General features: G+C 66.6%; 1 protein-coding gene across 1 annotated transcript; it reads left to right on the top strand.

Annotated features, from left to right (window-relative positions):
- Positions 1-231: 231 nt before the first annotated feature.
- On the top strand, positions 232-18,838 carry LOC137461635 (aryl hydrocarbon receptor nuclear translocator-like; the record flags this gene model as incomplete). Its single annotated transcript, XM_068171317.1, has 10 exons — positions 232-261; positions 724-875; positions 4,999-5,109; positions 5,327-5,414; positions 9,313-9,427; positions 10,657-10,756; positions 13,339-13,522; positions 15,555-15,713; positions 17,249-17,464; positions 18,741-18,838. Coding segments are annotated over 10 exons (1,245 nt in total), but the record flags the coding sequence as incomplete, so codon positions are not given.
- Between the last annotated feature and the right edge of the window lie 5,482 nt (positions 18,839-24,320).

Here is a 24,320-nt window from a genome sequence, read left to right as displayed (position 1 = left end):
AGAAGCTGCTGAGGTCTAACTAACTCTACCCTGAGCCAGCAGCTGCTGATGCCTACCTCTGCCCTCCCTCCTCTGGCTGCTGCCTCTGCAGTTGCCTTCCAGTGCCAGGGCCCTGGCCCCAAAGTGCCTTGGGCAGCGCCAGGCTGCTGCGGCTGACACCCTGGTTCGTCTCTAGGGCCCAGAAGTGGAGCTGGAGGTGGTTTGCTTGCCCTGTTCTCCTTCCTCTTATAGCTGAGGGCCTTGGACTCGGTGGCAGGGCAGGTAAGGCTGCCCCTGGGGCTTCCATGAGTCCAGCACACCGATCCAGACCGCCCCCCACCCCCTCCTCAGCGGCTCCATGTCTCCATTCGTCCAGCCCGCTCGGATCCAGCGGCCCAACAGCATGTGCTTCATCCTCCTGCAGGCTTCCTCATGACATCTCACCAGGGCAGAGAGCTGGAGGGGGGGGAGGCCTTGCTGCCTTCCCCCTATCCCCCCACCTCCTCCTCCTCCTCTCCCATCTCATTCCAGCCCTCAGGGAGAAGCAGCAGCAGCAGCAGCAGCGGCGGCGGCAGGCAGCTGCGGCCGGCCCCGGGGGGACAGAGCCTGGGGTGGGGGCTTGCCAGGGGCCATCGGGGGGGGCTTTGCCTCGGGGGTTGGGGCACTGGGGGGGGTTGAAGCAGCAGGCCTGGCTTGGGCTGGCCTGCCAGGGCCTGCTGCTGAGGGCACTGCCCCTGCTTGCAGGTGGTGAAGCTGAAGGGCCAGGTCCTGTCGGTGATGTTCCGCTTCCGCGCCAAGAGCCGCGAGTGGCTCTGGATGAGGACCAGCTCCTTCACCTTCCAGAACCCCTACTCTGATGAGATTGAGTACATCATCTGCACCAACACCAATGTCAAGTAGGTCACAGGCTCAGCCAGGCCTTGGAAGGGAGCAGGAGGAGCAGCCAGGGGCAGCAGCCCCTGCCCCAAGGCAGGGATCCCCAGCGCCGGAGCAGGCTGCCCAGAGCCTCACCCAGCCTGGGCTTGAGCAGGGCTGGGGCCTCAACCCCCTCCCTGGGCAACCCATTCCTCTCCTTCCTCATCTCCAGCCTGAGTCTCCCCACCTCCAGCTTCATTCCCTTCCCCCCCAGTCCTATCCCTCCCTGAAACCATCCTAAGTCCCTCCCCAGCCTCCTTGGAGCCTCCTGCAGAGCCTGGAAGGCCACAGTGAGGTCACCTCAGAGCCTTCTCCTCCTCAGGTTGAACAGCCCCAGCTCCCTTAGGCTGTCCTCACAGCATAGAATCAGTCAGGGTTGGAAGGGACCACAAGGATCATCCTGTTCCAGCCCCCCTGCCCCAGGCAGGGACCCCCAGTGCTGGAGCAGGCTGCCCAGAGCCTCACCCAGCCTGGGCTTGAGCAGGGCTGGGGCCTCAACCCCCTCCCTGGGCAACCCATTCCAGGCCTTCACCACTCTTCCTTCTCACCTCCAGCCTGAATCTCCCCACCTCCAGCTTCATTCCCTTCCCCCCCAGTCCTATCCCTCCCTGAAACCATCCAAAGTCCCTCCCCAGCCTTCCTGGAGCCCCCTGCAGATCCACAGTGAGGTCACCTCAGAGCCTTCTCTTCTCCAGACTGAACAGCCCCAACTCCTTCAGTCTGTCCTCACAGCAGAGCAGCTTCAGCCCTCTGCTCATCCTCCTGGCCCTGCTCTGGACACCTTCCAGCCCCTCCAGATCCCTCTTGCAATAGGGGCTCCAGAGCTGGAGGCAGAACTCCAGGTGGGGTCTCCCCAGAGCTGAGCAGAGGGGGAGAATCACCTCCCTTGCCCTGCTGGCCACACTTCTGCTGCTGCAGCCCAGGCTCTGGTTGGCTTTCTGGGCTGCAAGTGCAGACTGAGAGCTCCTGGTGAGCTTCTCCTCCCCCAGCACCCCCAAGGCTCTCTCCTCAGGGCTGCTTTCCAGCCAATCACTGTCCCAAGCCTGGATCTGTGCCTGGGATTGCCTCCCCCCAGCTGCAGGACCCTGCCCTTGGTCTTGTTGAACCTCAGGAGGTTGGCTTGTGCTCAGCTCTGCAGCCTGCCCAGCTCCCCCTGGCTGGATCCCTTCCCCCCAGCCTGCCCAGCTCCCCCTGGCTGGATCCCTTCCCCCCAGCCTGCCCAGCTCCCTCTGGCTGGATCCCTTCCCCCCCAGCCTGCCCAGCTCCCCCTGGCTGGATCCCTTCCCTCCAGCCTGCCCAGCTCCCTCTGGCTGGATCCCTTCCCTCCAGCCTGCCAGGATCCCTCTGGCTGGATCCCTTCCCTCCAGCCTGTCTGCTGCACCACACAGCTTGGTGTCCTGGGCATGGCCTTGCCAACCTCCCCCAGCCCCCTGCCAGCTCACCCAGCCCAGGGACACCACGGTGCCAGGCCTCTGCCCCTGGCCAGGCTCAGGCCCAGCTCTGCCCCCAGGGCTGTGGCAGGCACTGGAATCACAGAGCCACAAAGTCATTGAGGCTGGGAAAGACCTCTGAGGTCCTTACTCCAGCCTAGGACCATGACATCAGCTCAACCCTGTCACCAAGTGCCACATCCAATCTCTTCTTGGCCTTCACACTTCAAACTGCTGCTGGTCCAGCCCCAAGAGGTTCAGTCCCCAGGTGGTTCATCCCCCAGAAGCTTCATCCCCCAGGAGGTTCATGCCCAGGAGGTTCATCCCCCAGGAGGTTCAGCTCCAGGAGGTTCATCCCCCCAGGAGGTTCATCCCCCAGGAGGTTCATCCCCAGGAGGTTCAGCTCCAGGAGGTTCAGCCCCCAGGAGGTTCATCCCCAGGTGGTTCAGCTCCAGGAGGTTCAGCCCCCAGGAGGTTCAGCCCCCAGGAGGTTCAGCCCCCAGGGGGTTCAGCCCCCAGGGGGTTCATCCCCCAGGAGGTTCAATCCCCAGGAGGTTCATCCCCCAGGAGGTTCATCCCCCAGGAGGTTCACCCCCAGGAGGTTCATCCCCCAGGAGGTTCATCCCCCAGGAGGTTCATCCCCAGGAGGTTCAGCCCCCAGGAGGTTCAGCCCCCAGGAGGTTCAGCTCCAGGAGGTTCATCCCCCAGGAGGTTTATCCCCAGGAGGTTCATACCCCAGGAGGTTCAGCTCCAGGAGGTTCATCCCTAGGAGGTTCATCCCCCAGGAGGTTCATCCCCAGGAGGTTCATCCCCAGGAGGTTCATCCCCCAGGAGGTTCATCCCCAGGAGGTTCATCCCCCAGGAGGTTCATCCCCAGGAGGTTCATCCCCAGGAGGTTCAGCTCCAAGAGGTTCAGCTCCAGGAGGTTCATCCCCAGGAGGTTCATCCCCCAGGAGGTTCATCCCCCAGGAGTTTCATCCCCAGGAGGTTCAATCCCCAGGAGGTTCATCCCCCAGGAGGTTCATCCCCCAGGAGGTTCATCCCCCAGGAGGTTCAATCCCCAGGAGGTTCATCCCCTGGAGGTTCATCCCCAGGAGGTTCATCTCCAGGAGGTTCATCCCCCAGGAGGTTCAGCTCCAGGAGGTTCAGACCCTGGAGGTTCATCCCCAGGAGCTTCATCCCCCATGATTTCATCCCCAGGAGGTTCATCCCCAGTAGGTTCAGCTCCAGGAGGTTCAGCTGCAGGAGGTTCAGCTCCAAGAGGTTCATCCCCCAGGAGGTTCAGTCCCAGGAGGTTCATCCCCCAGGAGGTTCAGCTCCAGGAGGTTCAGCCCCAGGAGGTTCATCCCCCAGGAGGTTCAGCCCCAGGAGGTTCAGCCCCAGGAGGTTCATCCCCCAGGGGGTTCATCCCCCAGGAGGTTCATCCCCCAGAAGGTTCATCCCCCAGGAGGTTCATCCCCCAGGAGGTTCAATCCCCAGGAGGTTCAGCCCCAGGAGGTTCATCCCCCAGGAGGTTCATCCCCATGAAGTTCAGCTCCAGGAGGTTCATCCCCCAGGAGGTTCAGCTTCAGGAGGTTCAATCCCCAGGAGGTTCAGCTCCTGGAGTTTCATCCCCCAGGAGTTTCATCCCCCAGGAGTTTCATCCCCCAGGAGGTTCATCCCCCAGGAGGTTCATCCCCAGGAGGTTCATCCCCCAGGAGGTTCATCCCCAGGAGGTTCATCCCCCAGGAGGTTTATCCCCAGGAGATTCATCCCCCAGGAGGTTCATCTCCAGGAGGTTCATCTCCAGGAGGTTCATCTCCAGGAGGTTCAGCTCCAGGAGGTTGAGCCCCAGGAGGTTCATCCCCCAGGAGGTTCAGCCCCAGGAGGTTCATCCCCCAGGGGGTTCATCCCCCAGGAGGTTCATCCCCCAGGAGGTTCATCCCCCAGGAGGTTTATCCCCCAGGAGGTTCAGCTCCAGGGGGTTCATCCCCCAGGAGGTTCATCCCCCAGGAGGTTCATCCCCCAGGGGGTTCATCCCCCAGGAGGTTCATCCCCCAGGAGGTTCATCCCCCAGGAGGTTCATCCCCCAGGAGGTTCAGCCCCAGGAGGTTCATCCCCCAGGGGGTTCATCCCCCAGGAGGTTCAGCTCCAGGAGGTTCATCCCCCAGGAGGTTCAGTCCCAGGATGTTCATCCCCCAGGAGGTTCATCCCTCAGGAGGTTCATCCCCAGGAGCTTCATCCCCCAGGAGCTTCATCCCCCAGGAGGTTCATCCCCAGGAGGTTCATCCCCAGGAGGTTCAGATCCAGGAGGGAGGAGCAGAGAGAAGGCAGTGGGGAAGGATCCTTCCCTCCAGAAGCTTTAGCAGGGCACAGAGAGAGGCAGTGGGGAAGGATCCTTCCCTCCAGGAGCTGTAGCCGAGCACAGAGAGAGGCAGTGGGGAAGGATCCTTCCCTCCAGGAGCTGTAGCAGAGCACAGAGAGAGGCTGTGGGGAAGGATCCTTCCCTCCAGGAGCTTTGGCAGGGCACAGAGAGAGGCTGTGGGGAAGGATCCTTTCGTTGATCAGGGGCAGAGCTCTTCCTCCTGGCCAGGCCAGGCTCAGCTTGCCCCAGGCCAGGCTCAGCCTGCCCCCAGCCCCTTGCTCCCCAGGTGGATCTCTCTCTGTTGTGTTCTTTCTCTTGCTTGCTTTGAAGGAACTCGAGCCAGGAGTCCAGGCCTGCCCTCTCCAGCTCCCTGCAGAGGCCCCAGCTGGGGCAGAGCCTGAGCCTGCCCCTGGAGATGGGCACAGCCCAGCTGCCCCCAAGGTCAGGAGGTGCTCAGCTGAGCCTTTGCCCTGCCTCTCCTGCTGGCTCTGCCCTCCTCTGCTGCCAACCTTCCTCCTCCCCAGGCCTCCCTCCTGGCAGCCAGCAGAACTCCTGGGGGCTGGTGGAGCCCTGGTGGTGTGGGCACAGAGGACCTCTGCTCCTGGCTGCAGGCTTTCAGCAGCTCTCCTTCTCCCCTGACAGAGCTTCTCTCTTGCAGGCAGCAGCAGCAGCAGCAGCCCCCACAGCAGCCAGAGCTGGAGGTGGTGCCAGGGAGAGAGAGCCTGGCTGGCTATGACCACTCACAGGTAAAAAGCATCTGGGGGGCTCCTGGGGGGGCTCCTTGGGGACTCCTGGATCCAAGCTGGGGGAGGGGAGGCTTAGAGTAGGCCTGAGGGAAAAGTTCTGCCCCAGGAGGGGGCTGAGAGCCTGGCCCAGGCTGCCCAGGGAGGGGATGGAAGCCTCAGCCTCAGCCCTGGAGGTGCTCAAGGCCAGGCTGGAGGTGGCTGTGAGCAACCTGCCCTGGGCTGAGCTGTCCCTGCCCATGGCAGGGGGCTTGGAGCTGGCTGAGCCCTGGGGTCCCTTCCAGGGGGGCTTGGAGCTGGCTGAGCCCTGAGCTCCCTTCCAGGGGGTTGGAGTTGGCTGAGCCTTGAGCTCCCTTCCAGGGGGTTGGAGTTGGCTGAGCCCTGGGGTCCCTTCCAGGGGGTTGGAGCTGGCACCCAGGGTAGGGGCACCCAGGGTAGGGGCACCCAGGGTAGGGACACCCAGGGCAGGGGCACCCAGGGCAGGGCACCCAGGGCAGGGGCACCCAGGGTAGGGGCACCCAGAGCAGGGTCACCCAGGGCCACCTCCAGGTGGGGCTTGGAAGCCCCCAGAGCAGGAGGCTCCACAACCTCTCTGGCAGCCTCTGCAGGCCTCCAGCAGCCTCTCCCCAAAGAGCTTTCTCCTCCCATTGAGGTTGGCAGCTCCTGGGCTGCAGTTGGTGCCCCCTGGCCTGGCACAGGACCCCCCAAGGCAGAGCCTGGCTCCTGCTCCTTGCCCCCCAGCCCTCAGCTGCCTGCAGGCATTGCTCTGGGGCTGCTCTCAGCTCTGGGGCTCTCCTCAGCTCTGGGGCTCTCAGCTCTGGGGCTGCTCTCCTCCAGGCTCTCAGCTCTGGGGCTCTCAGCTCTGGGGCTCTCAGCTCTGGGGCTGCTCTCCTCCAGGCTTTCAGCTCTGGGGCTCTCAGCTCTGGGGCTCTCAGCTCTGGGGCTGCTCTCCTCCAGGCTCTCAGCTCTGGGGCTCTCAGCCCTGGGGCTGCTCTCCTCCAGGCTTTCAGCTCTGGGGCTCTCAGCTCTGGGGCTGCTCTCCTCCAGGCTTTCAGCTCTGGGGCTCTCAGCTCTGGGGCTGCTCTCCTCCAGGCTCTCAGCCCTGGGACTCTCAGCTCTGGGGCTGCTCTCCTCCAGGCTTTCAGCTCTGGGGCTCTCAGCTCTGGGGCTGCTCTCCTCCAGGCTTTCAGCTCTGGGGCTCTCAGCTCTGGGGCTCTCAGCTCTGGGGCTGCTCTCCTCCAGGCTTTCAGCTCTGGGGCTCTCAGCTCTGGGGCTCTCAGCTCTGGGGCTGCTCTCCTCCAGGCTTTCAGCTCTGGGGCTCTCAGCTCTGGGGCTCTCAGCTCTGGGGCTGCTCTCCTCCAGGCTTTCAGCTCTGGGGCTCTCAGCTCTGGGGCTGCTCTCCTCCAGGCTCTCAGCTCTGGGGCTGCTCTCCTCCAGGCTCTCAGCTCTGGGGCTCTCAGCTCTGGGGCTGCTCTCCTCCAGGCTTTCAGCTCTGGGGCTCTCAGCTCTGGGGCTGCTCTCCTCCAGGCTCTCAGCTCTGGGGCTGCTCTCCTCCAGGCTCTCAGCTCTGGGGCTCTCAGCTCTGGGGCTGCTCTCCTCCAGGCTCTCAGCTCTGGGGCTCTCAGCTCTGGGGCTGCTCTCCTCCAGGCTCTCAGCTCTGGGGCTCTCAGCTCTGGGGCTGCTCTCCTTCAGGCTCTCAGCCCTGGGGCTCTCAGCTCTGGGGCTGCTCTCCTCCAGGCTCTCAGCTCTGGGGCTGCTCTCCTCCAGGCTCTCAGCTCTGGGGCTCTCAGCCCTGGGGCTGCTCTCCTCCAGGCTCTCAGCTCTGGGGCTCTCAGCTCTGGGGCTGCTCTCCTTCAGGCTCTCAGCTCTGGGGCTGCTCTCCTCCAGGCTCTCAGCTCTGGGGCTCTCAGCTCTGGGGCTGCTCTCCTCCAGGCTCTCAGCTCTGGGGCTCTCAGCTCTGGGGCTGCTCTCCTTCAGGCTCTCAGCTCTGGGGCTGCTCTCCTTCAGGCTCTCAGCTCTGGGGCTGCTCTCCTCCAGGCTCTCAGCTCTGGGGCTCTCAGCCCTGGGGCTGCTCTCCTCCAGGCTCTCAGCTCTGGGGCTCTCAGCCCTGGGGCTGCTCTCCTCCAGGCTCTCAGCTCTGGGGCTCTCAGCTCTGGGGCTGCTCTCCTCCAGGCTCTCAGCTCTGGGGCTGCTCTCCTCCAGGCTCTCAGCTCTGGGGCTCTCAGCTCTGGGGCTGCTCTCCTCCAGGCTCTCAGCTCTGGGGCTCTCAGCTCTGGGGCTGCTCTCCTCCAGGCTCTCAGCTCTGGGGCTGCTCTCCTCCAGGCTCTCAGCTCTGAGGCTCTCAGCCCTGGGGCTGCTCTCCTCCAGGCTCTCAGCTCTGGGGCTCTCAGCTCTGGGGCTGCTCTCCTCCAGGCTCTCAGCTCTGGGGCTCTCAGCCCTGGGGCTGCTCTCCTCCAGGCTTTCAGCTCTGGGGCTCTCAGCTCTGGGGCTGCTCTCCTCCAGGCTCTCAGCTCTGGGGCTGCTCTCCTCCAGGCTCTCAGCTCTGGGGCTCTCAGCTCTGGGGCTGCTCTCCTCCAGGCTCTCAGCTCTGGGGCTCTCAGCTCTGGGGCTGCTCTCCTCCAGGCTTTCAGCTCTGGGGCTCTCAGCTCTGGGGCTCTCAGCCCTGGGGCTGCTCTCCTCCAGGCTTTCAGCTCTGGGGCTCTCAGCTCTGGGGCTGCTCTCCTCCAGGCTCTCAGCTCTGGGGCTGCTCTCCTCCAGGCTCTCAGCTCTGGGGCTCTCAGCTCTGGGGCTGCTCTCCTCCAGGCTCTCAGCTCTGGGGCTCTCAGCTCTGGGGCTGCTCTCCTTCAGGCTCTCAGCTCTGGGGCTGCTCTCCTCCAGGCTCTCAGCTCTGGGGCTGCTCTCCTCCAGGCTCTCAGCTCTGGGGCTGCTCTCCTCCAGGCTCTCAGCTCTGGGGCTCTCAGCCCTGGGGCTGCTCTCCTCCAGGCTCTCAGCTCTGGGGCTCTCAGCTCTGGGGCTGCTCTCCTCCAGGCTCTCAGCTCTGGGGCTCTCAGCCCTGGGGCTGCTCTCCTCCAGGCTCTCAGCTCTGGGGCTCTCAGCTCTGGGGCTGCTCTCCTCCAGGCTCTCAGCTCTGGGGCTCTCAGCTCTGGGGCTGCTCTCCTCCAGGCTCTCAGCTCTGGGGCTGCTCTCCTCCAGGCTCTCAGCTCTGAGGCTCTCAGCTCTGGGGCTGCTCTCCTCCAGGCTCTCAGCTCTGGGGCTCTCAGCCCTGGGGCTGCTCTCCTCCAGGCTCTCAGCCCTGGGACTCTCAGCTCTGGGGCTCTCAGCTCTGGGGCTCTCAGCTCTGGGGCTCTCAGCCCTGGGACTCTCACCTCTGGGGCTCTCAGCCCTGGGGCTGCTCTCCTCCAGGCTCTCAGCCCTGGGACTCTCAGCTCTGGGGCTGCTCTCCTCCAGGCTCTCAGCCCTGGGACTCTCGGCTCTGGGGCTGCTCTCCTCCAGGCTCTCAGCCCTGGGACTCTCAGCTCTGGGGCTGCTCTCCTCCAGGCTTTCAGCTCTGGGGCTCTCAGCCCTGGGGCTGTCTCCTGTAGGCTCTCAGCTCTGGGCCTGCTCTCCTCCAGGCTCTCAGCCCTGGGGCTCTCAGCCCTGGGGCTGCTCTCCTCCAGGCTCTCAGCCCTGGGGCTCTCAGCCTTTGCCCAGGAGCTGTTCCAAGGCCTTCAGCCTCCTCCCAGCCTCTGCTGGGCTCTCTCCAGCCCTTCCCTCCCGAGCTGGGGGAGCCTGGGGCCGGCCCCGGCTCCTCCAGCAGGGCAGAGTGGAGGTGGAGGAGAGAACCTCCTGGTGCTGCTCTCCCTCCTGGCCTCCTCCTCTGTGCCCCAGGCCCTGACTGCTTCCCTCCCATCCCTGCTGCCAGGTTCCTGTGGCTGCTGCAGGCCCAGAGCACAGCAAGCCCCTGGAGAAGGCTGAAGGTCTCTTCAGCCAGGAGCGGGACCCTCGCTTCAGTGAGCTCTACAGTGGCATCAGCACAGGTGGGGAGCAGGGCTGGGGCCCTCCTCGGCCCCCACCTCAGCCCCCTGCAGCCCAGAGTGGATGCAGAGGGACCTTGAGCAGCTGGGCAGAGGGGCAGTGCCCAAGGGCAGGAGGTTGAACACATCCCAGTGCCAGGGGCTGCCCCTTGGCCACAGCAACCCCAGGCAGTGCCACAGGCTGGGGGCAGAGTGGCTGAGAGCAGCCAGGCAGAGAGGGAGCTGGGGGTGGTGGGGGAGAGTAGGCTGAACAGGAGGCAGCAGTGTGCCCAGGGGGCCAAGGAGGCCAAGGGCAGCCTGGCCTGCAGCAGGCAGAGTGTGGCCAGCAGGAGCAGGGAGCTCATCCTGCCCTGTGCTCAGCACTGCTGAGGCCACTCCTGGAGTCCTGTGGCCAGCTCTGGGCTCCTCAGGGGGCTGGGGGTTGGAGCTGGGGGCTGGGGGTTGGGGGATGGAGCTGGGGGTTGGGGGCTGGGGGCTGGAGCTGGGGGCTGGGGGCTGGGGCTGGAGCTGGGGGCTGGAGCTGAGGGCTGGGGGCTGGGGGTTGGGGGTTGGGGGCTGGGGGCTGGAGCTGGGGGCTGGGGGTTGAGGGCTGGAGCTGGGGGCTGGGGGCTGGGAGTTGGAGCTAGGGGTTGGGGCTGGGGGCTGGAGCTGGGGGTTGGGGGCTGGGAGTTGGAGCTGGGGGTTGGGGGTTGGGGGCTGGAGCTGGGGGCTGGGGGTTGGGGGTTGGAGCTGGGGGCTGGGGGTTGGGGGTTGGGGGTTGGGGGTTGGGGTCTGGGGGTTGGAGCTGGGGGCTGGGGGCTCAGCTGGGGGGCTGGGGGTTGAGGGCTGGGGGCTGGGGGTTGGGGGTTGGGGGCTGGGGGCTGGGGTTGGAGCTGGGGGCTGGGGCTGGGGGCTGGAGCTGGGGTTTGGAGCTGGGGGCTGGGGGTTGAGGGTTGGGGGTTGGAGCTGGGGGTTGGAGCTGGGGGTTGGGGGTCTGGGGGCTGGGGGCTGGAGCTGGGGGCTGGAGCTGGGGGTTGGGGGTTGGGGCTGGGGGCTGGAGCTGGGGGCTGGGGGTTGGGGGCTGGGGGCTTGAGCTGGTGGTTGGGAGCTGGGGGCTGGGGGTTGGAGCTGGGGGCTGGGGGTTGGGGGCTGGAGCTGGGAGCTGGAGCTGGGGGTTGGGGGTTGGGAGCTGGGGGTTGGGGCTGGGGGCTGGGGGCTCAGTGTCCCCCCCCGTGCCCCTTCTCTCTCCACAGAGCAGAGCAAGGCTCTCCCTGGCAGCTCTCTGCCTCCCCCCCAGCCTCTCTTCACACCAGGGAGCAGCTTCCCCCCAGCTCGACCTGCTGAGGCCTTCAGGTGAGGCTGCCCTGGGCTGCCCTCAGCTGCCTCCTCCTCCTCCTCCTCCTCCCTGGGTCTCCTTCCTGGGTCTCCTCCTCCTTGGGTCTCTTCCTCCCCCCTGCCTCTTCCTTCTCCCTGCCTCTTCCTCCTCCCTGCTTCCTCCTCCTCCCTGCCTCCTCCTCCTCCCTGCTTCCTCCTCCTCCTCCCTGCTTCCTCCTCCTCCTCCCTGCTTCCTCCTCCTCCCTGGCTCTCTTCCTCTTCCCTGCCTCCTCCTCCCTTGGGTCTCCTCCTCCCTGCCTCTCCTCCTCCCTGCCTCTCCTCCTCCCTGGCTCTCCTCCTCCTCCCTGCCTCCTCCTCTCTTGGGTCTTCTTCTCCCTGCCTCTTCCTCCACCCTGCTTCCTCCTCCTCCTTGGCTCTCCTCCCTGGGCTTCCTCCTCCCTGGGCCTCCTCCACCCTTGGGTCTCTCTCTCCTTGCCTCTTCCTCCTCCCTGCCTCTTCCTCCTCCCTGCCTCTTCCTCCTCCCTTGGGTCTTCCTCTCCCTGCCTCTTCCTCCTCCCTGCCTCTTCCTCCTCCCTGCCTCTTCCTCCTCCCTGCCTCCTCCTCCCTTGGGTCTTCCTCTCCCTGCCTCTTCCTCCTCCCTGCCTCTTCCTCCTCCCTTGGGTCTTCCTCTCCCTGCCTCTTCCTCCTCCCTGCCTCTTCCTCCCCCCTGCCTCTTCCTCCTCCCTGCCTCTTCCTCCTCCCTGCCTCTTCCTCCTCCCTGCCTCTTCCTCCTCCCTGCCTCTTCCTCCTCCCTGGGCCTCCTCCACCCTTGGGTCTCTCTCTCCCTGCCTCCTCCTCCTCCCTGCCTCCTTCTCCTCCCTGTCTCCTCCTCCTCCTCCCTGCCTCTTCCTCCTCCCTGCCTGCTGCTGCCCTGCCAGCTGCTGCAGCTCACAGCTGGAAGAGCTCTGAGGCCCCAGAGCTGGCACAGCCCTTCCTCTGCTCTGCCACTCCTCATCCTCACCTCCCCAGCTGCTGCCTCTGCCCCCCTGGGCTGTCCTGGGGAGAGCTCTGCCTCTTGGATGGGGAATCAGGGACTGGCTTGGGCTGGGAGAGTCCTGTGGAGGTCACAGAGCCCAAGCCCTGCCCCAGCACTGCCCCAGCACCACCCCCCCGTGGCCCTCAGCACCACAGCTCCAGGGCTGGAGGCTCCAGCACTGCCCTGGGCAAGCCTCAAGGGGCAGAAATTGCTCCTCAGGGCCAAGCTGAACCTCCCCCTGGGGGCAGCCTGAGGTCATCTCCTCTGCTCCTGGCCCTGCCCAACCCCCCCCCTGGCTGCAGCCTCCTCTCAGGAGCTGCAGAGAGCCAGGAGGTCTCCCTCAGCCTCCTCTCCTGCAGCTGCTCCTCCCCAGCCCTCTCCCCAGCCCCCTTCCCCAGCTCTCTTGCCCTCCCCTGGCCCTGCTCCAGCCCTCCAAGTCCTCCTGGCCCTGAGGAGCCCAACCCTGAGCCCAGGCTTGCAGCTGTGGCCTCCCCAGTGCCCAGCCCAGGGGCCCCAGCCCTGCCCTGCTCCTGCTGCCAGCACCATTGCTGCTCCAGCCCAGGCTGCTGCTGCCCTCCTTGCCCCCCTGGGCACCCCCTGGGCTCAGCTCCTTCCCCACCTCTGTTGCCCTTCTTGCTTCACCTGCAGCCCAGGAGCTGAGCTGGGCAGCAGATCCTTTCCCCCTGAGCCCAAGCAGCTGCTGCCAGCTGTGCCCAGGGCTGGGCAGGGCAGGGCAGGGCAGAGCTGTGCCCAGGGCAGGGCAGGGTCTGGCACTGCAGAGCTGTGCACAGGGCAGGGCAGGGTCTGGCACTTCCTCCCCTCCAGGCTTCCTCCTCCTCTCCCTCCTCCCTCCCCCTCCCCCTCCTCCTCCTCCTCCTTCCCCTCCTCCCCCTCCTCTTCCTCCTCCCCCTCCTCCTCCTCCTCCTCCCCCCCTTCCCCCTCCTCCTCCTCCTCCTCCTCCCCCTCCTCTTCCTCCTCCCCCTCCTCCTCCTCTCCTCCTCTTTCCCCTCCTCTCCCTCCTCCTCCTTCTCCCCTTCTCCTTCTCCCCCTCCTCCTTCTCCCCCCTCCTCCTTCTCCCCCTCCTCCTTCTCCCCCTCCTCCTTCTCCCCCTCCTCCTTCTCCCCTCCTCCTTCTCCCCCTCCTCCTTCTCCCCCCTCCTCCTTCTCCCCCTCCTCCTTCTCCCCCTCCTCCTTCTCCCCCCTCCTCCTTCTCCTCCTCCTCCTTCTCCCCCTCCTCCTTCTCCTCCTCCTCCTCCCCCTCCTCTTCCTCCTCCCCCTCCTCCTCCTTCTCCTCTCCTCCTCTTTCCCCTCCTCTCCCCCTCCTCCTCCTTCTCCCCTCCTCCTCCTCCTCCTCTTCCCCCCTCCTCCTCCTCCTCCTCCTCTCCTCCTCTCCTCCTCCTTCCCCTCCTCCTCTCCTCCTCCTTCCCCTCCTCTCCCTCCCCCTCCCCCTCCCCCTCCTCTTCCTCCTTCCCCTCCCCCTCCTCCTCCTCCTCCTCCTGCTCCTCCTCGCCTGCCCTCGGCCCTTGCCCTGCTGGCTGTGGGTGCCGCTGGGGGCTGCCTGGGTGAGTGGCTGGGGTGTGTTGCAGGGGCAGCAGCATGGTGCAGGGTGTGAGCCTCCTGCAGCAGCAGCAGCAGCAGCAGCAGCAACAGCAGCAGCAGCAGCAGCAGCCCTCGGCTGCAGGTCGCCTCCTGGCGCAGCTCTCGCGGCAGCCCAGCCCGGCGCAGGGCAGCGCCTGGGCCCCTGCCCCCCGAGCCAGCTTCACCCCACAGGTAGGCACAGCCCTCCCCCACACCCCCCCTGCCCCTCCCCCCCAGCCCTGCAGAGCCCTTCCCAGCAGCCCCAACCCGGCCCCCGGGGGGGTGGCTCGGAGCGGAGGCCGAGCAGCAGCCCAGCCCCAGGCTGAGCTCCAGAGCCTGGCCCCCAGGGCCCTGAGCCTCTGCCCCACAGCAGCCCCCCCAGGGCTGGGGACTCCACCACCCTGCCCCTGGGCAGCCTGGGCCAGGCCCTGAGCACTCCTGCAGGGCACAAAACTGCTCCTCAGGGCCAAGCTGAACCTCCCCTGGGGGCAGCCTGAGGTCATCTCCTCTGCTCCTGGCCCTGCCCAGCTCCCCCCTGGCTGCAGCCCCCCCTTGGATCCATTCCCTCTGCTGGATCCATTCTCCCTGCTGGATCCATCCCCCCCAGTCCTCTCCCTCCCTGACACCCTCCAAAGTCCCTCCCCAGCTTTCCTGCAGCCCCCTGCAGCTCCTGGAAGGCCACAGGAAGCTCTCCTGGGAGCCAAGGCCAAGCTGAACCTCCCCTGGGGGCAGCCTGAGGTCATCTCCTCTGCTCCTGGCCCTGCCCAACCCCCCCCCTGGCTGCAACCTCCTCTCAGGAGCTGCAGAGAGCCAGGAGGTCTCCCTCAGGCCTCCTCTCCTGCAGCTGCTCCTCCCCAGCCCTCTCCCCCAGCCCCTTCCCCAGCTCCCAGCCCCTGCCCCCAGCCTGGAGCCTGCCCAGGGCAGGATCTGACCCTCTGGGAGTGCTGCAGTGGTGCTGAGTGCTGCTCTGCCTCCTGCTTTGGGGCAGCCCAGGAGCTGCAGGAGCAGTGGCCCCTGGAGAGGACTCAACCTCCTCTTCCTCTCCCTTTCCCTCTCTCTTTCCTCTCCTTTCCCTCTCCTTTCCCTCTCCTTTCCCTCTCCTTTCCCTCTCCTTTCCCTCTCCTTTCCTCTCCTTCCCTCCTTTCCCTCTCCTTTCCCTCTCCTTTCCCTCTCCTTTCCCTCTCCTTTCCCTCTCCTTTCCCTCTCCTTTCCCTCTCCTTTCCCTCTCCTTTCCCTCTCCTCCCCCTCTCCTCCCCCTCTCCTCCCCCTCTCCTCCCCCTCTCCTCCCCCTCTCCTCCCCCTCTCCTCCCCCTCTCCTCCCCCTCTCCTCCCCCTCCTCCTCCCCCTCTCCTCCCCCTCTCCTCCCCCTCTCCTCCCCCTCTCCTCCCCCTCTCCTCCCCCTCTCCTCCCCCTCTCCTCCCCCTCTCCTCCCCCTCTCCTCCCCCTCTCCCTCCCCCTCTCCTCCCCTCTCTCCTCCCTCTCTCCTCCCTCTCTCCTCCCTCTCTCCTCCTCTCTCCTCTCTCTCTCTCTCTCCTCTCTCTCTCCTCTCCCTCTCCTCTCCCTCTCCTCTCCCTCTCCTCTCCCTCTCCTCTCCCTCTCCTCTCCCCGTCCCTCTCCCTCCCTCCCTCTCCCCTCCTCTCTCCCTCCCTCTCCCCTCCCTCTCTCCTCCCTCTTTCCTCCCTCTTTCCTCCCTCTTTCCTCCCTCTTTCCTCCCTCTTTCCTCCCTCTTTCCTCCCTCTTTCCTCTCCCTTTCCTCTCCCTTTCCTCTCCCTTTCCTCTCCCTTTCCTCTCCCTTTCCTCTCCCTTTCCTCTCCCTTTCCTCTCCCTTTCCTCTCCCTTTCCTCTCCCTTTCCTCTCCCTTTCCTCTCCCTTTCCTCTCCCTTTCCTCTCCCTTTCCTCTCCCTTTCCTCTCCCTTTCCTCTCCCTTTCCTCTCCCTTTCCTCTCCCTTTCCTCTCCCTTTCCTCTCCCTTTCCTCTCCCTTTCCTCTCCCTTCCCTCTCCCTTTCCTCTCCCTTTCCTCTCCCTTCCCTCTCCCTTCCCTCTCCCTTCCCTCTCCCTTCCCTCTCCCTTCCCTCTCCCTTCCCTCTCCCTTCCCTCTCCCTTCCCTCTCCCTTCCCTCTCCCTTCCCTCTCCCTTCCCTCTCCCTTTCCCTCTCCCTTCCCTCTCCCTTCCCTCTCCCCTCCCTCTCCCCCTCCCTCTCCCCTCCCTCTCTCCCCCCCAGCAGGTTCCAGCCCAGCCAGTCAAGCCTCGGCCTCCTTCCTTCAGCCTGGGTCCCTTCCAGGGCTCCTCCTCCTCCTTCAGCCCCCTGGCAGCTCCTGGCTCCACAGCCTCCCCCCCACGGGGGCAGCCTACCCCCCCCTGGCCAACCGTGGCCCTGGCTTCAGTGAGTGCCTGGGGGGTGCTGGGGGGGAGCTTGGGGGGGAGGTTTTGGGGGGGGGGGACACACACACAGCATCCCCTGGGAGCATCACAGAGCCCTGGTGGGACCCCAGCCCCCCATCCTGTGCCTGCTGGCAGTGCCCCCCACACCCCCCAGAGGGCAAAGCCCCTCTGAGCCCCCTCCCAGCACCATGAGCTGGGAACCACTTCAAGCAGGGAGGCTCAGAGCCCCCCCTGGGACCCCCCCCCTCCCCTCAGCCTGTGTCCTGCCCCAGAGCTCCCAGCCTGTGGCACTTGGCTGCCCCCCCTGACAGCTGCCAGCCCCACAGCAGCCCCTGAGAGGCTGCCAGAGCCCTGCCCAGGCCTTCTCTAATGGTCTTCTGTGTCCCCCCCGACCCTCTTCCCTGTGTCCCCCCCTGACCCTCTTCCCTCTGTCCCCCCCCCGACACTCTTCCCTGTGTCCCCTCCTTGCCTCCCACTCCCTGTCCCCCCCCTTTGCACCCACTCCCTGTACCCCCCTGACCCCCACTCCTTGTTCCCCCCCTTGCCCCCACTCCCTGTCCCCTCCTGACCCTCACTTCCCTGTCCCCCTTGTCCCTACTCCCTCTCCCCTCCCTGCCCCCACTCCCTGTCCCCCTATGTCCCCCACTCTGTCCCCTTTGCACCCTGCCCTGTCCCCTTGTCCCCACTCCTCATCCCCCTGTCCCCACTCCCTGTCCCCCCTTGTCCCCTCCTTGACCCCCACTCCCCTGTTCCCTTTGTCCCCTGCCCTGTCCCCCTTGACCCCCACTCCCTGTCCCCCATTGTCCCTACTCCCTCTCCCCTCCTTGCCCCACTCCCTGTCCCCCTATGTCCCCCACACTCCGTCCCCTTTGCACCCTGCCCTGTCCCCTGTCCCACTTGCCCCCACTCCCTGTCCCCCCTTGCCCCCCACTCCCTGTCCCCCTCCTGACCCCCACTCCCTGTCCCCCTTGTCCCTATTCCCTCTCCCCCTCCTTGCTCCCACTCCCTGTCCCCCCTGCCCCACTTCCTGTCTCCCCACCCCCACTCCCTGTCCCCCTTGACCCCCCACTCCCTGTCCCCCCTTGTCCCTATTCCCTGTCCCCTCCTTGCTCCCACTCCCTGTCCCCCCACCCCCACTCCTTGCCCCACTCCCTATCCCCCCCTGCCCTGCCCCCTGTCCCCCATCCCCCCTGCCCTATCCCCCCTGCCCTGCCCCTCATCCTCCCTGCCCCCCATCCCCTCTGCCCTGTCCCTCCTGTCCCCAATCCGCCCTGCCCTGTCCTCCCCACCCCCCCATCCCTCCTGCCCCTGTCCCCCCCTGCCCTGTCCCTCCTGCCCTGTCCCCCATCCCCCTGTCCCCCATCCCCCCCTGCCCTGTCCCCCTTGTCCACATTCCCCATCTCCCCCTGTCCCACTCTATGTCCCCTTCCTTGCCCCGGACTCCCTGTCCCCCCCATCCCCCCCTGCCCCTGTCCCCTGTCCCCCTTGTCCCCCCCTGCCCGCCCCCTGCCCTTCCCCCCCGCGGCGGCCGTGCAGCGGCGGAGTCTCCGGCGGCGCCGGCAGCCTTTGTGCCGCGGGGGGCGGAGGGGGTTGGGCTGTGGCCGTGGCCGGGGCCGGGGCAGCACCACGGCGGCGCCGAGCAGCAGCAGCAGCAGCAGCAGCAGCAACAGCAGCAGCAGCAAGCAGCAGCAGCAGCAGCAGCAGCAGCAGCACCTCCAGCAGCCTCCCCCCGGCCAGCCTGAGGTCTTCTCAGTAAGCTTCAGCTCCTCTCACCCCCCCCCGGGGGGGCTGCCCCGGGCCACAGGCAGCAGCTCAGCTCTGCAAGCAGCTCAGCAAGGCTGCTGCTGCCCACCCCCTGGGCACCCCCTGGGCACCCCCTGGGCTCAGCTCCAGCTGCTGCCAACCAACCCCCCCCCAGCTCCTTCCCCCCCGCCCAGGGCAGCTCCCAGCCCCTGCCCCCAGCCTGGAGCCTGCCCAGGGGCAGGATCTGACCCTCTGGGAGTGCTGCAGTGGTGCTGAGTGCTGCTCTGCCTCCTGCTTTGGGGCAGCCCCAGGAGCTGCAGGAGCAGTGGCCCAGGAGAGGACTCAACCTCCTCTCCCTCTCCCTCTCCCTCTCCCTCTCCCTCTCCTCTCCCTCTCCCCTCCCTCTCCCCTCCCTCTCCCCTCCCTCTCCCCTCCTCTCCCCCTCCTCTCCCCTCCTCTCCCCTCCTCTCCCCTCCTCTCCCCTCCTCTCCTCTCCTCTCCTCTCCTCTCCTCTCCTCTCCTCTCCTCTCCTCTCCTCTCCTCTCCTCTCCTCCTCTCCTCTCCTCTCCTCTCCTCTACTCTCCTCTCCTCTCCTCTCCTCTCCTCTCCTCTCCTCTCCTCTCCTCTCCTCTCCTCTCCTCTCTATCCTCTCCTCTCCTCTCCTCTCCTCTCCTCTCCTCTCCTCTCCTCTCCTCTCCTCTCCCTCTCCCTCTCCTCTCCCTCTCCTCTCCTCTTCCTCTCCCTCTCCTCTCCTCTCCTCTCCCTCTCCTCTCTCTCCCTCTCCTCTCCCTCTCCTCTCCCTCTCCTCTCCCTCTCCTCTCCTCTCCCTCTCCTCTCCCTCTCCTCTCCCTCTCCTCTCCCTCTCCTCTCCCTCTCCTCTCCCTCTCCCTCTCCTCTCCTCTCTCTCTCCCTCTCCTCTCCCTCTCCTCTCCCTCTCCTCTCCCTCTCCTCTCCCTCTCCTCTCCACTCTCCTCTCCCTCTCCTCTCCTCTCCTCTCCTCTCCTCTCCCTCTCCCTCTCCCTCTCCCCTCCCCAGCCCTTGGCCTCCTTCATCCTCCCCCCCCTGGAGCTCAGCCCTGGCTCCAGCCTGGCCCCAGCACCCTCCCAGCCTCCAGCAGCTGCTCCCAGATCCATGCTGGGGAGGCTCTGGGGGCACTGCCAGGCCCCTCCTCGCCCCTCCCCTCTGCCTCCCTCCCTCCCCAGGGGCAGGAGGAGCTGGGGGGCTGTGCTCTGGGGGTGCTCAGGGGGGTGCTGACCCTCTCCCTCTCTGTCTGTCCCCCCCCCAGGACATGCTGACCATGCTGGGAGAGCAAGGCCCCAGCTACAGCCAGGAGGAGTTCCCAGAGCTCAACATCTTCCCTTCCTTCTCGGAGTGAGGAGGCCCCAGGGGGGGCCAGGGCCAGGCCTCAGCTCCCTGCCCTGCCCCCCCAGGCCTGCAGCTCAGAGACTGCTCAGCTCCTGCCCCCTGCTGCCCCCCCAGCCTGCTGCCCCCCAGCCCCCAGGGGCCAGCCAGAGGCTCTGGGGCTGCTCTGCTGCCTCCCCCAGGGCTGTTGGCAGCAGCTGAAGGCTCCAGGACCCCCACCCCCGGGGCTCCTGCCCCCTCTGCCTGCCCAGGGGGAGGCTCTGGGGCCCTCCCCTGCGCTGCCTCCCCTGCTGCTCTTCCTCTTCCTCCTCCCCAGGCACCACCCAAAGGCTTTCAGCTTCTGGCCCCAGGGCAAGAAACCCTCCCAGGGGTCACCTCCCCCCCTGCCCCCTCGGCCTCCCCCAGCCTGGGGGCTGCTCCAGGGAGAGGCTTTGGCCTCCACCAACCTCTCCAGGTCTGCACCAAACCTCCTCCAGGCCTCCTCCAACCTCCTCCAGGTCTCCACCAACCTCCTCCAGGTCTCCACCCAACCTCCTCCAGGTCTCCACCAACCTCCTCCAGGCCTCCTCCAAACCTCCTCCAGGGCCTCCATCAACCTCCTCCAGGTCTACACCAACCTCCAGCCTGGCACCAAACCTCCTCCAGGTCTCTACCAACCTCCTCCAGGTCTCTTCCAACCTCCTCCAGACCTCCACCAACCTCCTCCAGGCCTCCATCAACCTCCTCCAGGTCTCTACCAACCTCCTCCAGGCCTCCATCAACCTCCAGCCTGGCACCAAAACCTCCTCCAGGCCTCCACCAACCTCTCCAGGTCTACACCAAACCTCCTCCAGGTCTACACCAAACCTCTACCAGACCTCCACCAACCTCCTCCAGGTCTCTACCAACCTTCTCCAAGTCTCCATCAGCCTCCTCCAGGCCTCCATCAACCTCCAGCCTGGCACCAAACCTCCTTCAGGTCTCCATCAACCTCCTCCAGGCCTCCACCAAACCTCCTCCAGGCCTCCACCAACCTCCAGCCTTACACCAAATCTCCTCCTGGCCTCTACCAACCTTCTCCAGGCCTCCTCCAAACCTCCTTCAGGCCTCCATCAACCTCCAGCCTTGCACCAAACCTCCTCCAGGCCTCCCCCAACCTCCTCCAGGCCTGAGGAGCTGTTTGGAGGCAGCAGCAGCTGGGGCAGGGCTTGGATCCCATCTGCTCTGCCCTGGGCAATGGCTTTGGGGCCTCTGCAAGGCCCAGCCCTGGGCTGCCAGCTCCCCTGGGGCTGGGGGCTGGCTGAGGGGGCACTGCCAGGCCCAGAGGGGGCACTGCCAGGGCCTGAGGGGGCACTGCCAGGGCCTGAGGGGCACTGCCAGGGCTTGAGGGGCAGTGCCAGGCCCAGAGGGGGCACTGCCCAGGGCCTGAGGGGCACTGCCAGGGCCTGAGGGGGCACTGCCAGGCCCAGAGGGGGCACAGCCTGGTGGTGCCCACAGGGGGTGGCAGCCTGGTGGTGCCCCTGGTGCCATCCCCACATCCTCCCCAGGCTTGTGGGAAGGAGGAGAGATAAAAACCAACCCCTCTGGGTGCTGCCCAGGAGCTCCAGCCCCAGCCTCAGCTCCAGCCCTAGTCCCAGCCTCAGGCTCAAGCCTCAGGCTCAGCTCCAGCCCCAGCCTCAGGTTCAGCTCAGCCTCAGGCTCAGCTCCAACCCCAGCTTCAGCCCCAGCCTCAGCCCTAGCCTCAGGCTCAGCTCCAGTCTCAGTCCTAGCTCCAGCCTCAGGCTCAGCTCCAGCCTCAGGCTCAGCCCCAGCCCTAGCTCCAGCCTCAGGCTCAGGCTCAGCCCCCAATCTTCAGGCTTAGGCTCAGCCCCAGCCCTAGTCCCAGCTCAGCCTCAGGCTCAGCTCCATCCTCAGGCTCAAGCTCAGCCCCAGCCTCAGGCTCAGGTTCAGGCTCAGCCCCAGCCTCAGGCTCAGGCTCAGGTTCAGGCTCAGGCCCTGCCCCAGCCTCAGCCCCAGCCCTAGCTCCAGCCCCAGGCTCAGCCTCAGCCCTAGTCCCAGCCTCAGCCCTAGCTCCAGCCTCAGGTTCATCCCCAGCCCTAGCCTCAGGCTCAGGCTCAGCCCCCAGCCTTAGTCCCAGCTCAGCCTCAGGCTCAGCTCCACCCTCAGGCTCAAGCTCAGCCCCAGCCTCAGCCCCAGCCTTAGTCCCCACCTCAGCCTCAGGCTCAGCCTCAGGCTCAGCTCCAGGCTCAGGCCCTGCCTCAGGCTCAGCTCAGCCCCAGCCCTAGCCCTTGCCCCAGCCTCAGTCCTAGCTCCAGCCTCAGGCTCAACTCCAACCCCAGCTTCAGGCTCAGCCTCAGCTTAGCCCCCAGCTCCAGCCCCAGCTTCAGCCCCAGCCCTAGCCTCAGGCTCAGCCCCAACCCCAGCCCCAACCCTAGCTTCAGCCTGAGGCTCAGCCTCAGCCCCAATTTCAGGCTCAGCCTCAGCCCCAGCCTTAGTCCCAGCTCAGCCTCAGGCACAGCTCCACCCTCAGGCTCAGCCTCAGCCCCAGGCCTAGTCCCAGCTCAGCCTCAGCTCCAACCCCAGCTTCAGGCTCAGCCTCAGCCCTAGCTCCAGCCTCAGGCTCAGCCTCAGCCCTAGCTCCAGCCTCAGGCTCAAGCTCAGCCCCAGCTCCAGCCTCAGGCTCACCCCCAGCTTCAGGCTCAGGCTCAGCCCCAGCCCTAGCTCCAGCCTTAGTCCCCCACCTCAGCTCCAGCCTCAGGCTCAGCCCCAGCTTCAGGCTCAGCTCCAACCCCAACCTCAGGCTCAGCTCCAGCCTCAGGCTCAGCCTCAGCCCTAGTCCCAGCCTCAGGCTCAGCCCCAGCCTTAGTCCCAGCTCAGCCTCAGGCTCAGCATCCACCCTCAGGCTCAAGCTCAGCCTCAGGCTCAGCCCCAGCCTCAGCCTCAGCCTCAGCCTTAGTCCCCACCTCAGCTCCAGCCTCAGCCTCAGGCTCAAGCCCCAGCCCTAGTCCCAGCTCAGCCTCAGCCTCAGGCTCAGCTCCACCCTCAAGGCTCAAGCTCAGCCCCCAGCCCCAGCCCTTCCCCTTCCTCCTGGAGCTCCTTCCCCCCCCCCAGCAGTTGCCCCTGGGGCTGGCTGAGAGACTTCTGGCTCCCCCTGGCTGCTGCATGCCCAGGGGGAGGCTGAGGAGGGGGTGCTGGGGGTGGGGGGAGGGGGGTGCTGGGGGTGGGGAGGGGGTGCTGGGGGTGGGGAGGGGGAGGGGGGGGAGCAGGATGATTATTTTTTATATCTCTATAATTATATCAAGTTTTGGTTTCCCATCCTGTGGCCTTTGGAATCCTTTGGGCTCTGAACCTTCCTCCTCCTGCCCTGGGGATGGGGGGGAGGGGAAGCTGCCTCAGGGCCAAGGGGGTTTGGGGTTCCCTGGAAGGGAGCTCAAGGCTCAGCCAGCTCCAAGCCCCCCTGGAAGGGAGCTCAGGGCTCAGCCAGCTCCAAGCCCCCTGCCATGGGCAGGGACAGCTCAGCCCAGGGCAGGTTGCTCACAGCCACCTCCAGCCTGGCCTTCAGCACCTCCAGGGCTGAGGAGGAGGCTTCCAGCACCTCCCTGGGCAGCCTGGGCCAGGCTCTCAGCACCCTCCTGGGCAACAACTTCTTCCTCACAGCCAAGCTGAGTCTCCTCTGCTCCCCCTTGGATCCATCTCCCCCCCTTGGATCTTTTCCTCCCCTTGGATCCATCCCCCCCCACTCCTCTCCCTCCCTGACCCCCTCCCCAGTCCCCTCCCCAGCTCTCCTGCAGCCCCTGGAAGGCCACAGGAAGCTCTCCCTGGAGCCTTCTCCTCCCCACCCTGCCCAACCCCAACCCCTTCAGGCTGTCCTCCATGGGAGGGAAGGGGTTGGGGTGACCAGAGGTGGGGGACAGGGTTGGTTTAGCAGCTCAGAAGGTTGAAGGGGATGGGAGAAGAGGAATGAGGTTCAGCCAGCTCCAAGCCCCCCTGGAAGGGACCCCAGGGCTCAGCCAGCTCCAAGCCCCCTGCCAGGGGCAGGGACAGCTCAGCCCAGGGCAGGTTGCTCACAGCCACCTCCAGCCTGGCCTTGAGCACCTCCAGGGATGAGGAGGAGGCTTCCACCACCCCCCCCCCCGGGCAGCCTGGGCCAGGCTCTCACCACCCTCCTGGGCAACAACTTCTTCCTCACAGCCAATCTCAATCTCCTCTCCTCCCCCTTGAATCCATTCCCCCCCTTGGATCCATCCCCCCCCAGTCCTCTCCCTCCCTGCCCCCCCTCCCCAGTCCCTCCCCAGCTCTCCTGCAGCCCCTGGGAGGCCACCAGGAGCTCTCCCCTGGAGCCTTCCTCCTCCTCCCCACCCTGCCCAACCCCAACCCCCCCAGGCTGTGCTCCCAGCAGAGCAGCTCCAAGGCCTCTGCTCCTGCTCCTGGCCCTGCTCTGGAGCCCTCCCAGCCCCTCCAGCCCCTTCCTGGGGCAGAGGCAGCAGAGCTGGCCCACAGAGCTGCAGCTGTGGGCTCAGCAGAGTGGAGCAGAGGCAGAGTCTCCTTCCCTCCCTCCCTCCCTCCCCTCTGGCCACACTTCTGCTGCTAGCAGCCCAGGCTCTGCTTGGCTCTCTGGGCTGCCAGTGCTGCCTGGGGGGGGCTCAGGCTGAGCTTCTCCTCCCCCCCCAGCCCCCCCAAGGCCTCTCCTGCAGGGCTGCTCTCCAGCCAGCCCCTGCCCAGCCTGCCCTGGGAGGGAGCCTGGGGGAGAGCTTGGAGCTGCCTGGAGGGGGAGGTTGGGGGTCCTCACCACCCCCCACCCCTCACCCCCCCAGTCCCCCATCCTCAGCCTCACAGCAATGAGAGGGAGCCCTGAGGGTGCTGAGGCCTTCCCTCCCTTCCCTCTTCCTCCTCCTCTTCTTCCTCTTCTTCCTCTTCCCCCCCACCCCCCACTCCTGCATAGTTCAGGTTAGGGCTCCCAGGGCCTCTGCTTCAGCCCAGAGCCCCCAGCCCAGATCCCCCAGCCCACCCCAGAGCCCCCACCCCAGAGCCCCCAGCCCACCCCAGAGCCCCCAGCCCAGAGCCCCCCAGCCCAGAGCCCCCCAGCCCAGAGCCCCCAGCCCACCCCAGAGCCCCCAGCCCAGATCCCCCAGCCCAGTGCCCCCCCAGCCCAGAGCCCCCAGCCCACCCCAGAGCCCCCCATCCCACCCCAGAGCCCCCATCCCACCCCAGTGCCCCCCAGCCCACCCCAGTGCCCCCACCCCAGAGCCCCCAGCCCATTGCCCCCAGCCCACCCCAGAGCCCCCCAGCCCATCCCCAGTGCCCCCACCCCAGAGTCCCCAGCCCACCCCAGAGCCCCCAGCCCATCCCAGTGCCCCCCACCCCAGAGCCCCCAGCCACCCCCAGTGCCCCCCAGCCCACCCCTGAGCCCCCAGCCCACCCCCAGTGCCCCCACCCCAAAGCCCCCAGCCCATCCCAGTGCCCCCAGCCCACCCCAGAGCCCCCAGCCCACCCCTGAGCCCCCACCCCCAGAGCCCCCAGCCCC

The sequence above is a fragment of the Melanerpes formicivorus genome, unplaced genomic scaffold, assembly GCF_026170545.1.
Source record: "Melanerpes formicivorus ecotype bairdi unplaced genomic scaffold, bMelFor1.0.p_v2 SCAF_2751, whole genome shotgun sequence".
In the NCBI taxonomy this organism is placed as follows: Eukaryota; Metazoa; Chordata; class Aves; order Piciformes; family Picidae; genus Melanerpes; species Melanerpes formicivorus.
The sequence above is the reverse complement of the archived record's forward strand: the minus strand, read 5'-3'. Positions and strand labels throughout refer to the sequence as shown.